Source organism: Saccoglossus kowalevskii, chromosome 1, assembly GCF_978046115.1.
Source record: "Saccoglossus kowalevskii chromosome 1, keSacKowa6.1, whole genome shotgun sequence".
NCBI lineage: Eukaryota > Metazoa > Hemichordata > Enteropneusta > Harrimaniidae > Saccoglossus > Saccoglossus kowalevskii.
The window spans coordinates 39,421,602-39,438,547 of record NC_140641.1 but is presented as its reverse complement, the minus strand read 5'-3'; the positions used below and the strand labels follow the sequence as shown (position 1 = coordinate 39,438,547).

General features: G+C 32.8%; 1 protein-coding gene across 1 annotated transcript; it reads right to left on the bottom strand.

Moving 5' to 3' along the window:
* Positions 1 to 1,086: 1,086 nt before the first annotated feature.
* Positions 1,087 to 16,869, bottom strand: LOC100369968 (uncharacterized). Its single transcript, XM_085501969.1, has 11 exons — positions 16,634 to 16,869; positions 16,064 to 16,298; positions 15,339 to 15,494; positions 14,767 to 14,858; positions 14,070 to 14,120; positions 13,047 to 13,187; positions 12,604 to 12,752; positions 11,755 to 11,904; positions 10,380 to 10,527; positions 5,040 to 5,274; positions 1,087 to 4,771 (listed from the first exon to the last, which is right to left on the bottom strand). The coding sequence occupies exons 2-11, from the start codon at positions 16,271 to 16,273 to the stop codon at positions 4,763 to 4,765; spliced, it is 1,341 nt and encodes a 446-aa protein (XP_085358095.1). The 5' UTR covers positions 16,274 to 16,298; positions 16,634 to 16,869; the 3' UTR covers positions 1,087 to 4,762.
* Between the last annotated feature and the right edge of the window lie 77 nt (positions 16,870 to 16,946).

Genomic DNA, 16,946 nt, shown 5'->3' with positions numbered 1-16,946 from the left:
ATAGTGCAACAACAGTAAGTCACATAGTGGTAAAACTGTATTACAAGTGTTACAACAGTGTGTAACAGTGGTAAAACTGCATAGTGCAACAACAGTAAGTCACATAGTGGTAAAACTGTATTACAAGTGTTACAACAGCGTGTAACAGTGGTAAAACTGTATTACAAGTGTTACAACAGTGTGTTACAGTGGTAAAACTGCATAGTGCAACAACAGTAATGTACATAGTGGTAAAACTGTATTACAAGTGTTACAACAGTGTGTAACAGTGGTAAAACAGTATTACAAGTGTTACAACAGTGTGTAACAGTGGTAAAACTGCATAGTGCAAGAACAGTAAGTCACATAGTGGTAAAACAGTATTACAAGTGTTACAACAGTGTGTAACAGTGGTACAACTGCATAGTGTAACAATAGTATAAAGTCACATAGTGGTAAAACTGCATAGTGCAACAACAGTAATGTACATAGTGGTAAAACTGTATTACAAGTGTTACAACAGTGTGTAACAGTGGTAAAACAGTATTACAAGTGTTACAACAGTGTGTAACAGTGGTAAAACAGTATTACAAGTGTTACAACAGTGTGTAACAGTGGTAAAACAGTATTACAAGTGTTACAACAGTGTGTAACAGTGGTAAAACTGCATAGTGCAACAACAGTAATGTACATAGTGGTAAAACTGTATTACAAGTGTTACAACAGTGTGTAACAGTGGTAAAACAGTATTACAAGTGTTACAACAGTGTGTAACAGTGGTAAAACAGTATAACAAGTGTTACAACAGTGTGTAACAGTGGTAAAACTGCATAGTGCAACAGCAGTAAGTCACATAGTGGTAAAACAGTATTACTAGTGTTACAACAGTGTGTAACAGTGGTACAACTGCATAGTGTAACAATAGTAAGTCACATAGTGATAAAACTGCATAGTGCAACAACAGTAATGTACATAGTGGTAAAACTGTATTACAAGTGTTACAACAGTGTGTAACAGTGGTAAAACAGTATTACAAGTGTTACAATGAGTGGGTGTATTACATATTATGGTAATGTATTTTTTACATATATATATATTAACCAAATATGTATGACCGTATATTTTATTTGTATCTTTACATTTGAGATTCCATAATCCAACAGCAAATAACCATATTTTTTGACCACAACTCAACTTCAAGTAAATGTATTACTCTGATTGTTCATGCACATATCAAATTATGAATTAATAAAACATAAGACAATTAAGAATCAAAGAAAGCTTAGAAAGAACTCTTATGTGAGAGTATTGGAAACATATTAAAAATTAATTAGCCTTTCAAACAAGATGCTTGGCAACTAATATTTGTCAGCTATTTAAGATATACATTTACAACATGAAAACAATGTGATCCACATTATTGAAAATAATACTTTAATACAGAAAATACATTTTTTGAGATATCAGAAATTGTCTAATAATACATGTAATCAGATAACCAATATGTTTTTCATTATCAATCACATCGGTGGATATGTATAAACGTAAAACTAATTACATTGTTGCATTATCTTAGAGTATTTATGTACCAAGATTTATTGAAATAACATAAGGGACGACGTCAAAAGATCGATGTCGGATAAAAAACTTATTTGCTTTATTTTGGGGGGGGGGGGTTGACCTCAAAAAGTTTCCATCCTACAAAAACAATTTTATTTTTGAATGAGTATTTGTAGCTCGTTTTTTTTTTTCTATCCAATCATGGAGAGAAATAACAGAAAATGAAAAAACACACATTCAAGACAAGAAAATGGTTTGGTTAGAGTGTAAATATGTGCGTCAAATGAGGTGCATTTGTAAAGACTTTTTACATCCACCAGACAACCAACTGCCATGCCATACTACTGTCCGATTATCAATTTGTATTTAATGGTGAATGTAGTCTGACGCCATGACCAATATTTATCAATTAAGTTTCATTGTGTGTGTGTGTGTGTGGGGGGGGGGGGGTTGAAAAAAACTAAAGGAATTAAGTTTTTTTTATCCGACATCGATCTTTTGACGTCGTCCCTAAGTACATGAGATATTGATGGAAAAACTGATACCTGACTAATTATTATGCAAATCATTTCAATGTAAAACTAATAAGGTCTGCACACAATGTAACATACCATCAATATACCAAGTTTCATTGAAATGTGATTAGAATTTGGGATATCAATATAAAAGCATATTATGATATATTATGCAAATTAGGTAATTAATATGCACAGATTTAAACCACAACTAAACAGGTTAGTGCATTGTCTTAGAGCGTTCATGGACCAAGTTTCATCGAAATGAGATGATTAGTACCCGAGATATCAGTGGAAAAGCCAAAAATTTACTGGTTATTATGCAAATTAGTGATTAATATGCACAGATTTTCATTCAAAACTAATCAGGCCTGTGCATAGTTCTAGAGCATTAATATGTACCAAGTTTCATTCTAATGTGATGACTTGAGAAATCAGTGGGAAAAGTAAAAAATTTACTAATCATTATGCAAATTAGATAATTATTATGCATGGATTTTTACCCAAAACTTGTATGCATATTGTTCCAGAGCATCTATGTACCAAGTCACATCAAAATCCAATGAGTGGTTCTTTAGATATCAATAGAACAGCCCAAAATTACCTAATTGTCATGCAAATTAGGTAACTAATATGCATCAAGTTCAACTAAAACCTAATCAAATCTGCGCTTTAGCCTGGAGCATCTATGCATCAAGTTTCATCAAAAACCAACATATGGTTCTTGAGATATCAGTGGAACAGATACACATAAAAATACAATAACTTTAGAACTGTGATTGATATCGAAGCATATACGAAAGAAATTGCATACTAATAATTACTTGAAATTGGATAGTGGTCAAAAGATAGATTCCTGTAAACATGTATTTTCAATAGAACTGTGATTTACACATGACATGATAAAAATAAAACATAATTATACAGATTTGGTAAAACTACTTTTTAAGATAGTGGTATTACAGGGTAGTATGACACAAACTAGTTACTTATTAGTTGCCAGCTATTTACACTACCCATCCACCTCTCCAGGCACAATTTCACTATTGTTGGTCCAGCATAGAGAAGAGCAAATTGAAATTGCTTGTTGGTGCTTTGCATGATGTCCATTAACATTAACAAATTTCCAATGAGGGCTAGAATTATAGTGATTATATCGATATTTGTCTAGATTAAATAAAATCTATTATCCAATGTATTGGCAGAGACCAATAACCAATTGAACTAGCTAGAGCAGTTTTTTTAACCGTTTTATTTTAGCCAAATTTTAACAAGTAGTTATATCAAAATTTTTTGACATTTTATAGTGAATGATAAAATTTGGAGTTATTGAAACAACAAAAAATAGACAATTTTCACCAATATCTTGAAAAATATACATACAACACAAGCCAAAACTGAGCTTGGCTAAGATCACAATCAGATTAAGCGCCGTTTTATGAAATAAATTATCGTCAGCAGTCCCTGACTGCCCAACCTTATTCTCTGTCTATCGCTTCTTTGACAGTTCATTTAAATGTACGGTATAGGCTCCAATTTTTAGTTTGTTTATAACCTTTTTTTTTAGGTGAATAAGATATGGTATTAAAAAAATCAAAAAAATAAATATAAATAAACAACATTAACAATCAAAAACTATAGAAATTTTGAAAAAAAAATTTGGAGCCTCTACCTACAAAATTTGAAGACAGACATTTTCCCCTCACCTTTCCTTTTATCTTTGGTTCAGGCATGATCATAAGGTACAAAAAGATACAAAACTATGTAATATATGTAAAATATTTCAGATTTTATTACAATTTGTACAATTATTTTGTTTGTATGATTAGTTTGCATATTAATTTTTGACATTGTTCATTAATAATATTTTGTTTGTTTTAAACATGCTTGTGTAAATGTGTTGCAATAGCAATATGGCTTCAAAAACAGTATTCGTTAAAAACAAAATGGCCATCAGTCAGTTAATCTTGGAAAAAAATGATGTGTATCAAGGACCCTCAATTATGTTTTATGGACATACCAAGTTTGACTGGAATATGTCCATAACATGACCAAGATCCAGAAATGCTTGATTTTTTCAGCACTAAAATGGCCACCATTTGGCCATTTTGAATTGCATCATGGAACAAATCTGGATATGTATGATATGATGTGTGTGTGAAGTTTGAATGTGATTTTTCAAACCTTCACTGTCAGAGATATGATCCGGAAATGCATTTGTTAAAACAAAATGGCTGCAAGTTGGCCATTTTTAATCTAAATGCACATGGTGTAAGGTGTAAATGATGAAAGATGTATGATTGAGATCCGGTTCCGGAATGGCAGAAATGCTTGAATTTTGATGAATTTTTAGCACTAAAATGGACGCCATTTTGCCATCTTGAATTGCATCATGAAACATGAATGCATGTGCATATGTATGATATGATGTGTAATGTGTGTGTGTGTGTGGAGTTTGAATGAAATCACCCAGGCCTGTCTAAGATACATGTGTGGACTGATCGGTGGACAAATGGGCACATGGAGGTGAGATTGTAAGTCCCTGTTTTCAAACTTTTGTACTTTGAAAATACAATGTTTTAAGTTTAAGCAGGAATTATACTGATAATACAATTATACAATCAGGTCTTTTTCAGGTCTAATGGTTGGCAGAATTTTACGATTACAAACTACCAGGTACTTCATTTTGTTATGTTGTCAAACATTCTTCATTTTTTCTGCAAGATAAAAATCAATATTTGAAAAATTATTAACTGATAATAACTATTTTTATTTCAGGATCATAATTAGACCTTCCTGAGTAGGCATAAGGGAGATACATAAACTCATACTGATCTATAAATGCCACCACTAATAAAACAAAAATGCTACCAATCATAGCATTTTGACAAAACAGAACCAGATTCTCTTAGTGATATCACATAATTAAGATTGTTATCATTATTATAATAAATACATATCTATGTAATCTTAATATTTCCTAACCTTCTTTTTTCCTTTTCCTTTCTTTTTCTTCTTCTTTTTGAGGCCAGCACCAAGCTTAATAATTGAGCTGAATGTGTCAGGCAGCATCATTCTGTGGGTTACGCTAACCTTCATGGAATTCAAGCCGAATTCTTTCCGTTGTTGCAGACCTTCCAGAATCTCTTTCCCACCCAAATCACCAATTAAATTATCATCAAGATCAAGTTCTTTCAGACAGTCTGAGTGCATTATTAACCTAGGTGGGATAGAGAATATTAAAGCAATCATCAACATGGTGTAAGCTGCAATGATAGTAACAGTCAAAATGTAAAAAAGCTGCATTCCAACAGTACATAACAGTGGTAAAACTGTATTACAAGTGTTACAACAATGTGTAACAGTGGTAAAACTGCATAGTGTAACAACAGTAAGTCACATAGTGGTAAAACTACATTACAAGTGTTACAACAGTGTGTAACAGTGGTAAAACTGCATAGTGTAACAACAGTAATGTACATAGTGGTAAAACTGCATTACAAGTATTACAACAGCGTGTAACAGTGGCAAAACTGCATAGAGTAACAATAGTAAGTCACATAGTGGAAAAACTGCATTACAAGTATTACAACAGTGTGTAACAGTGGTAAAACTGCATAGTGTAACAACAGTAAGTCACATAGTGGTAAATCTGTATTACAAGTGTTACAACAGTGTGTAACAGTGGTAAAACTGCATAGTGTAACAATAGTAAGTCACATAGTGGAAAAACTGCATTACAAGTATTACAACAGTGTGTAACAGTGGTAAAACTGCATAGTGTAACAATAGTAAGTCACATAGTGGTAAAACTGTATTACAAGTGTTACAACAGTGTGTAACAGTGGTAAAACTGCATAGTGCAACAACAGTAAGTCACATAGTGGTAAAACTGTATTACAAGTGTTACAACAGTGTGTAACAGTGGTAAAACTGCATAGTGCAACAATAGTAAGTCACATAGTGGTAAAACTGTATTACAAGTGTTACAACAGTGTGTAACAGTGGTAAAACTGCATAGTGCAACAACAGTAAGTCACATAGTGGTAAAACTGTATTACAAGTGTTACAACAGTGTGTAACAGTGGTAAAACTGCATAGTGCAACAACAGTAAGTCACATAGTGGTAAAACTGTATTACAAGTGTTACAACAGTGTGTAACAGTGGTAAAACTGCATAGTGCAACAACAGTAAGTCACATAGTGGTAAAACTGTATTACAAGTGTTACAACAGCGTGTAACAGTGGTAAAACTGTATTACAAGTGTTACAACAGTGTGTTACAGTGGTAAAACTGCATAGTGCAACAACAGTAATGTACATAGTGGTAAAACTGTATTACAAGTGTTACAACAGTGTGTAACAGTGGTAAAACAGTATTACAAGTGTTACAACAGTGTGTAACAGTGGTAAAACTGCATAGTGCAAGAACAGTAAGTCACATAGTGGTAAAACAGTATTACAAGTGTTACAACAGTGTGTAACAGTGGTACAACTGCATAGTGTAACAATAGTATAAAGTCACATAGTGGTAAAACTGCATAGTGCAACAACAGTAATGTACATAGTGGTAAAACTGTATTACAAGTGTTACAACAGTGTGTAACAGTGGTAAAACAGTATTACAAGTGTTACAACAGTGTGTAACAGTGGTAAAACAGTATTACAAGTGTTACAACAGTGTGTAACAGTGGTAAAACAGTATTACAAGTGTTACAACAGTGTGTAACAGTGGTAAAACTGCATAGTGCAACAACAGTAATGTACATAGTGGTAAAACTGTATTACAAGTGTTACAACAGTGTGTAACAGTGGTAAAACAGTATTACAAGTGTTACAACAGTGTGTAACAGTGGTAAAACAGTATAACAAGTGTTACAACAGTGTGTAACAGTGGTAAAACTGCATAGTGCAACAGCAGTAAGTCACATAGTGGTAAAACAGTATTACTAGTGTTACAACAGTGTGTAACAGTGGTACAACTGCATAGTGTAACAATAGTAAGTCACATAGTGATAAAACTGCATAGTGCAACAACAGTAATGTACATAGTGGTAAAACTGTATTACAAGTGTTACAACAGTGTGTAACAGTGGTAAAACAGTATTACAAGTGTTACAACAGTGTGTAACAGTGGTAAAACAGTATTACAAGTGTTACAACAGTGTGTAACAGTGGTAAAACAGTATTAAAAGTGTTACAACAGTGTGTAACAGTGGTAAAACAGTATTACAAGTGTTACAACAGTGTGTAACAGTGGTAAAACTGCATAGTGTAAAAACAGTAAGTCACATAGTGGTAAATCTGTATTACAAGTGTTACAACAGTGTGTAACAGTGGTAAAACTGCATAGTGTAACAACAGTAAGTCACATAGTGGTAAATCTGTATTACAACAGTGTGTAACAGTGGTAAAACTGCATAGTGTAACAACAGTAATGTACATAGTGGTAAATCTGTATTACAAGTGTTACAACAGTGTGTAACAGTGGTAAAACTGCATAGTGTAACAATAGTAAGTCACATAGTGGTAAATCTGTATTACAAGTGTTACAACAGTGTGTAACAGTGGTAAAACTGCATAGTGTAACAATAGTAAGTCACATAGTGGTAAATCTGTATTACAAGTGTTACAACAGTGTGTAACAGTGGTAAAACTGCATAGTGTAACAATAGTAAGTCACATAGTGGTAAATCTGTATTACAAGTGTTACAACAGTGTGTAACAGTGGTAAAACTGCATAGTGCAACAACAGTAATGTACATAGTGGTAAAACTGTATTACAAGTGTTACAACAGTGTGTAACAGTGGTAAAACAGTATTACAAGTGTTACAACAGTGTGTAACAGTGGTAAAACTGCATAGTGCAACAACAGTAATGTACATAGTGGTAAAAGTGTATTACAAGTGTTACAACAGTGTGTAACAGTGGTAAAACAGTATTACAAGTGTTACAACAGTGTGTAACAGTGGTAAAACAGTATTACAAGTGTTACAACAGTGTGTAACAGTGGTAAAACTGCATAGTGCAAGAACAGTAAGTCACATAGTGGTAAAACAGTATTACAAGTGTTACAACAGTGTGTAACAGTGGTACAACTGCATAGTGTAACAATAGTAAGTCACATAGTGGTAAAACTGCATAGTGCAACAACAGTAATGTACATAGTGGTAAAACTGTATTACAAGTGTTACAACAGTGTGTAACAGTGGTAAAACAGTATTACAAGTGTTACAACAGTGTGTAACAGTGGTAAAACAGTATTACAAGTGTTACAACAGTGTGTAACAGTGGTAAAACTGCATAGTGTAACAACAGTAAGTCACATAGTGGTAAATCTGTATTACAAGTGTTACAACAGTGTGTAACAGTGGTAAAACTGCATAGTGTAACAACAGTAAGTCACATAGTGGTAAATCTGTATTACAAGTATTACAACAGTGTGTAACTGGTAAAACTGCATAGTGTAACAACAGTAATGTACATAGTGGTAAATCTGTATTACAAGTGTTACAACAGTGTGTAACAGTGGTAAAACTGCATAGTGCAACAACAGTAATGTACATAGTGGTAAAACTGTATTACAAGTGTTACAACAGTGTGTAACAGTGGTAAAACAGTATTACAAGTGTTACAACAGTGTGTAACAGTGGTACAACTGCATAGTGTAACAATAGTAAGTCACATAGTGGTAAAACTGCATAGTGCAACAACAGTAATGTACATAGTGGTAAAACTGTATTACAAGTGTTACAACAGTGTGTAACAGTGGTAAAACAGTATTACAAGTGTTACAACAGTGTGTAACAGTGGTAAAACAGTATTACAAGTGTTACAACAGTGTGTAACAGTGGTAAAACTGCATAGTGTAAAAACAGTAAGTCACATAGTGGTAAATCTGTATTACAAGTGTTACAACAGTGTGTAACAGTGGTAAAACTGCATAGTGTAACAACAGTAAGTCACATAGTGGTAAATCTGTATTACAAGTATTACAACAGTGTGTAACTGGTAAAACTGCATAGTGTAACAACAGTAATGTACATAGTGGTAAATCTGTATTACAAGTGTTACAACAGTGTGTAACAGTGGTAAAACTGCATAGTGCAACAACAGTAATGTACATAGTGGTAAAACTGTATTACAAGTGTTACAACAGTGTGTAACAGTGGTAAAACAGTATTACAAGTGTTACAACAGTGTGTAACAGTGGTAAAACTGCAGAGTGCAACAACAGTAATGTACATAGTGGTAAAACTGTATTACAAGTGTTACAACAGTGTGTAACAGTGGTAAAACAGTATTACAAGTGTTACAACAGTGTGTAACAGTGGTAAAACAGTATTACAAGTGTTACAACAGTGTGTAACAGTGGTAAAACTGCATAGTGCAAGAACAGTAAGTCACATAGTGGTAAAACAGTATTACAAGTGTTACAACAGTGTGTAACAGTGGTACAACTGCATAGTGTAACAATAGTAAGTCACATAGTGGTAAAACTGCATAGTGCAACAACAGTAATGTACATAGTGGTAAAACTGTATTACAAGTGTTACAACAGTGTGTAACAGTGGTAAAACAGTATTACAAGTGTTACAACAGTGTGTAACAGTGGTAAAACAGTATTACAAGTGTTACAACAGTGTGTAACAGTGGTAAAACTGCATAGTGTAAAAACAGTAAGTCACATAGTGGTAAATCTGTATTACAAGTGTTACAACAGTGTGTAACAGTGGTAAAACTGCATAGTGTAACAACAGTAAGTCACATAGTGGTAAATCTGTATTACAAGTATTACAACAGTGTGTAACTGGTAAAACTGCATAGTGTAACAACAGTAATGTACATAGTGGTAAATCTGTATTACAAGTGTTACAACAGTGTGTAACAGTGGTAAAACTGCATAGTGTAACAACAGTAATGTACATAGTGGTAAAACTGTATTACAAGTGTTATAACAGTGTGTAACAGTGTAACAACAGTAATGTACATAGTGGTAAAACTGTATTACAAGTGTTATAACAGTGTGTAACAGTGGTAAAACTGCATAGTGTAACAACAGTAAGTCACATAGTGGTAAAACTACATTACAAGTGTAACAGTAAGTCACATAGTGGTAAAACTACATTACAAGTGTTACAACAGTGTGTAACAGTGGTAAAACTGCATAGTGTAACAACAGTAAGTCACATAGTAGTAAATCTGTATTACAAGTGTTACAACAGTGTGTAACAGTGGTAAAACTGCATAGTGTAACAATAGTAAGTCACATAGTGATAAAATTGTATTACAAGTGTTACAACAGTGTGTAAAATACAACTTACTCTTTAAATAAATTCATACATATGACAGGTGCAAAGGTACTGCCTTTACTATAGGCATCAATGCCATTGTCTGCTAAGTGCAGCTTATGAAGCCAAGGACCGACTGCAGGTGGAGGAGGGGGTTCCTTTTTCTTTTTCTTCTTTTTACCTGCAACTCAAACAAATAGCTGGATACATGTATATACACAAATAACACTGACATCTAACTCTACTTTAGTCACTGACAAACAATTTTCTGAACTTTAATCCTGCAAATGAGATTTCCATTTTTGCCCTCAGTCGATATACTCTCATAGTGTGTGAGTGATATACAGATTGTTACTAAGTGTCTGGATTAAAACAATAATAAACAAATTATGTGTCTGTCACAAGAGATTTATTTATGTATTTATTATAACAGTATAAATTGAGAGGTAGGATTTGTAGCCCAAAGTTAGGGTTACACATACAAATTCCTGAAAGTAAAAGATGAATGTGTTGTAAGCAAACAGTTGAGATAATTAACTGTGTGATATGATCACTGATACTTTAGGTTTACCATGTGTTTTCTCAAGGTTCCCAACACTTTGACTGGTTGGTGAGCGTATCTATATACCTGAACTTGATCATTAACATCAAAGACTGAAGTCCAACTGAGAAAGAAACTATGTGATACAGTTAAGAACACCATTTGTGTTCCATTCACATTCCATTCATGGGTGTCAAACACTACAGGTTGCTGTAATGTTTCTACTACCTACTCGCCACAATGTGACATTTGTCAAAAGATTCAGGTACCAGACGGACATTTGTAAACTCACAATAGTTAGTTTCGGGCTTTTTGTTATTACACCAAGCTTGTTAATTCATAAAAATTACATTTCTGGCCAGTTTATTTCCATGATATTTTACACGAATGTGACAAATATTAAATGTTCTCTCTCTTTCTTTCTTTTATTGTATTGATACCAACTTTATTGAGGTCATTATATGTGTAAGACCAGTGTGCAATCTTGTCTCTATCTGTATATGCATATAATCCATCAGTTTGAATTATCCATGTTTTAGACAAATTGTGTAAACTTAAACTGGTTAAATTCTCGCACATGAGGTACGTAGTAAAATTGTTAATACATTACTCTTTGTTGTGTTTCTTGTTGCTTCTGTATTCATAACATCTGAAAGATGTATTGCTGGATAAACTTTAATGAAAGCCCTTGCAATTTTGAGTAACTTACAAATTAATAATGAGATCTGAAAGTTTCAGCATTTGCGAGTTATACAGTTATAGATTATGCATATGAACAAAATTATTATCATCATTAAGAAAATAATAATGTGAAGAATATAGATAGAAAAAGGGAAATATTCTAAATTCTAAAATTGATTTTTGTACCTTTCTTCTTTTTTTTCTTGCCAGTCAGGCCTCCCTTGCGACTTTTTGCTGAGCCCGATTTTTCACTTTTGGTCTCGTCTTCTTTTTCACCACCACTTTCACTTATTTTATCAGAACCAGAATTCACCAACGTCATTAATTTGGCTTTCTCTGCAAGAGAAAATAATGTTTATCAATTTATAATTATATAAATATTTTCATTGTATATTTGAACAAAATCAGATTAGGCATACACACATACTATAAAATTATTTAGTTTAAATTACCAATAAACGTTATGAACTTGTTAAATTACAGTACATATCTAATATTATCTACAAATTATTTTATTTGAGATTTAAGTATGATTTTTTCAAAATCGTGAAATAAAATTACTGGTCCATGACATTATCCACACTTTACTTAAAATGAAATTGAATACAATCTTCTCAAAATTATTTACAATAAGATTAAACTTTTAAAATGCTGGGTAATTTACATACAATCTTTTCAAACATTCTGACTTTTTATATAACCAGTACACAATATTATACAGTGATTCAAAATCACATCAGACATCATCAATTTGAGACAAAGGGTATTACCGAGGTAGTTTTCTGTTAAATTTACTGTTTACACTCAAAATATGACAAATAATTAGAATTGTCACATGACACTAGTTGGTATTTTTTACAAAATGTCCTAAGCTAATTTTGAGATTTAACTGATTTATACAATCAATCACTGTTTATCTATAATGTCTAAACCTGATTAAACACAAGTGTAGAAACAATCTGTAAAAATAGATTTATTTGGTTAAATGAAGAATACTTTCATTAACTGAAATTTTATGATGTTTTTTATTCTCACCATCTAATGCAACCTGGGCTGCCTCCTCTGCCTTCAGTCTTGCCGCTTCTTCACGCTCGTAGTGTTCCACTTTCGCATTATCAGTCACTAGTTTTATTAATTCAACAGCGCCTTCTGATTCTAAATTATTACCATTCAAGTAAAGCTCCCTGTGAAGAAAAACCAACAATTGAGATACAATAAGGCAGACGATCGATGTGTGTATGTGTATGATGCTACAATGTATCTGCTCTCATGGTTATTGTAAGTCATGATGTAACACTGCAAGAAGAAACTGGTTCCAGCAGCACCTAAATATGCGTTGCTGACAATGTTCTGCATTCATTTCATTCATTACTACATCCAACAAGCTAGCTGCCAAAACGATTTCCATGATAATGTGTTGCAAAGTATTTTATACATACATACATTTAGTTATTGCATATTTGATGAAGTTGAATTACCTGAGTGCAGTTGTCGCCACAGTATCTCCAAGTAGTTTACCACTGGTGATGCCCAAGTCACAATAACAAAGACTCAAACTTAACAGTGTTCTGTTATTTTTAAGTCCTTTAGCAATGCCATAAACACCTTCATCTCCAAACCTTAATAAAAGTAAACAAATGATTGATTAAGATTATTAATTATAACCCACACAAAGATTTTTTGATATGAATGGTCAAACATAAGCAGGAAAACAGTTTTTTAATTGTTCCCAAAGATGTCCTTTGGGGGAGACTCCATGGTATATGGTGGCCATTCGTTTATTCTATTGTATAATGCATTATTGAACTTGAGATTAGGGCAAAGTGTCAAATTCCAAATGTTGAAAATGGTGCACAGGTTTTCTAAAACACCAATATTTTGCTGTTTCATTTATTACAACAAAACAAATGTTACACTTTTGAAATTAATGCCCCTTGCAGTGCATCTGGTGGCCACTGTTTTTTCTATCACAACAATAGACTTAATACCTATAAGAAGTGACTGAAAATAAAATTCTAATGACGGTGAATTATGATCTATTGAGTTTTCAACCCGAAAAGGGGAAATTTGCTTCCAATTTCTCAATTTACAATTTCACAGCAGGTCTGTTATGAAAATTCGTCCAAACCACAAAGACATCGATAGATACAATGTAAGTGTGGGAAAAAGAAATAGTGCATTTTATGCTAATTAGTCAGAAGTGTAGAAAATAATAACACATTGTTATTATGAAATTATATTCTCTGAGCTGTGCATTAACATCTTTTGATGATACTTAGGTAGTACTTGCTAAGTGTTAAATTACAAATAAAAAGATAAACTAAAATTAACTCTCTATTTCAGGTTTCAGGTGAGAAAAATGGTCAAAATGGAATCAGCATCATAAATATTTAGATCACACAGACACACCTGTCATTTATGTGAGTGTGTGTGTTACTAATAAAACAAATATGGTATTCAGATTCAGGTGTCAAAGATTATTTCCATCCCATAATACTTACTCATTGTAGTCAAAGCATAGTACAGTAAGTGTGCTGAACAAATTACAAGACCTGTAGAAAAGCAAAATACATTTACCTGTAATTCATCATCTTTAGATAAAAAATGTGCTCAGATTTCACAGGTTGTTCTGAGATGTATCCGCTCACTGTCATCACGAGAATAAACTGCTAGGCAATGTTTCAATTTACATCGCTGTTTTGCTAACATTGATATACATCCAGCAGAATTTTTTGCAAAGATAGTAATCTTTGTTGATAACAACAAAATGCACTTGATCAAATATGCATTATAGTTTTCACATTCCGCCCTCAGAGATAAACAAGATAACGAAATGCTTCCAATTTTGGGGGGATTTGTGAAAAATAGAAATGTGAAAGAAACACCAGCTTGCCATTACAATTTATAATTTATTCATTCACTATTTAATGTAATTAGCAGTAGTCATGTGCAAGAAAAAAACATGTAGTTGCATGACATGAAAACCAAATTCTTCTGGGTTATCACTTACATCCAAACTACAATCATAACATAGTAATTTAAGTTATACAGACATTTGTTTGCAATAAATAACTGATCCATGAATTTAAACAACAGAATTTTTTAGTTAAAATGCTTACTGTATGTTTGATATGATTTCAAGTCTAGAATGCTAGAAAGGAGATGTTGAAAGTGATTTTCTTTTAATACAGGACTTACCTGAGAAGCCTTTGTACTGAGTAAGCTTCCAATTGGCACTCCATTAGTTCTAGTACTTTTATTGGGTACACTCCTTTCTCTAACATTAATGCCTTGTGTGAAGGAGATAAAAGTATATTAGATTATCACAGCCCTGTAGACAGGGTAATTGAACAAGTGCTGGTAATGGGAAATAACCCAATAATCATGACTGAATTAATCTAGTTAGCACATGACTAGATTTAATTCACAGATATCAAATAAAAACTTCCCCTTATGTATGCATTAGACAAGAATTGCGATTACTATATTTTTGTTTTTTCTGATCTTCTGTTTGAAATGCGTTTCTAATAGAAGACCAAAAAAAACAAAAATTGCATTTATTATACCGGGGTATATTGAAACATTAAAATATGACTTGGTTTGATCAAAGACACATTTCTATAATTTACATAAGCGAATGTAATTACTAATAGAGCTTACCAGTATAATATGCATTCAACATCAAACTACATCAGCACAAAAGAAAGTTAATTGCAACTACAGGGAGAAACAATAAATTATATAAATGATATCTAAACCTTTATACTCACCAAACTGGCTACATCTGTATGTTGTAGCACTATATCCCAAACATAGATTTCTTTAACATATTTATATCTCTCATTCCTTAAAGCCTGTATCAGTGGTTCAAGCTGAACATTACTCAACTCAGAGTCATCATAATCTGGAATGGGTTCCAATATGAACTTATGAAAATGAAAAAAAAATATTGGAAAAAATGAGATTGGTAATCACAGATAAATGAGTATTGGGTAGTGAAATGTAAAAAAAAAGGATTTTACATAACGCAAATACAACATGTAATATAATAGAAAATACTATATATACATAACTTTTTATGAAAACTATATTATACTTTAGGGTTGGCATAAATGATAATTTATTGTAAATTTATAATTTATTTTAATTAATTTTCAATAAAATTTAATCTTTTTCAGAAATTCTGACAAAAAACTTGAAAAAAAGATGTAAGATGGTGATGCACACCATGTTTGAAATTACCATAAATAGGCTTTGGGTCAGAAGGACTAATAACATTTCTAAGCTCCAGGTCCTACTAGAACAGAGCTGGTTCTGATTATTTGTCACACAAATTGATATTGTTAACAGTATTCCACCACAACCTACAGCGTACTTAAATATTTGTAGACGTATCCTGTTGGAATTTTATTTACTATCTGGTTATACTTCCTTTTTGAAAATTGGATAACAAAATATTGATTCAAAATAGAAATAAAATTTATTGGCACTATACCTTGACACACAGTTTATTATCATCCAAACATTCTTTGAGGAATTTTCTAATTCCCGGACATATTGCAGTCAGCTTGTCTTGGCACACAGTTGTGTACACTTTCATCAGCCTCTTAACGAGTTCATCTGGACTTTCCAATAAACCTTTTATCTTCTTTTTCTTTTTTCCTTTACCTTTTCCTTTCTTGCCACCTTTCTTTTTAGCTGGCATTGTTATTTTCTCTGCGAAAACTAAACTGAAAGCGTGGGAAATGTGAAATATAATTATTTTGACTGTCACTAGGCGATTTAATTTTATTATAATGACTAATAGTGATCGAGTGATTAGCGCCTAATTAAATTGTCAGATTTATCATACCCCCCCCCCCCCCCACGAAATCGATTGTTGTAACTAACGTCTCATTTTTGCTCCAAACGTGACCCCAAAAACATATCGTCTGTTTCTCCCAAACATATCGTCCGATGCACAACCACCTGACTGACCAAGAAGCTAAAAAAGTTCCAGGGCCCAACGGCGCTCACTGTTTCCCCGTACAAGAAAACAAGAAGACCGTATTTCAACTTAACTCACAGTGACTTAACTTGCGTAAATGTTTTACCCAAAACAACAAGGCAGGCCTCTTCCGCGCTTTGAAAAGAACACCAATTCTCTAGTTACCGTTACATAGTGTGATGGCAAATTCAAACAGCAATACTCATGGAAATAGTGATCGATTTTCTCACATGAATGACAGTCTTAGTGTTACAAAAGTACGCTTTCCGTGTTTATATGGAGACGGTAAGCTGACCAATCAGATTAAAGGTTACTCAATCTATGCCAATCATGGACTGATATAACATAGCTGCTGATTGGCTTAACTTGTATACGGAAGTCGGCCATTTTC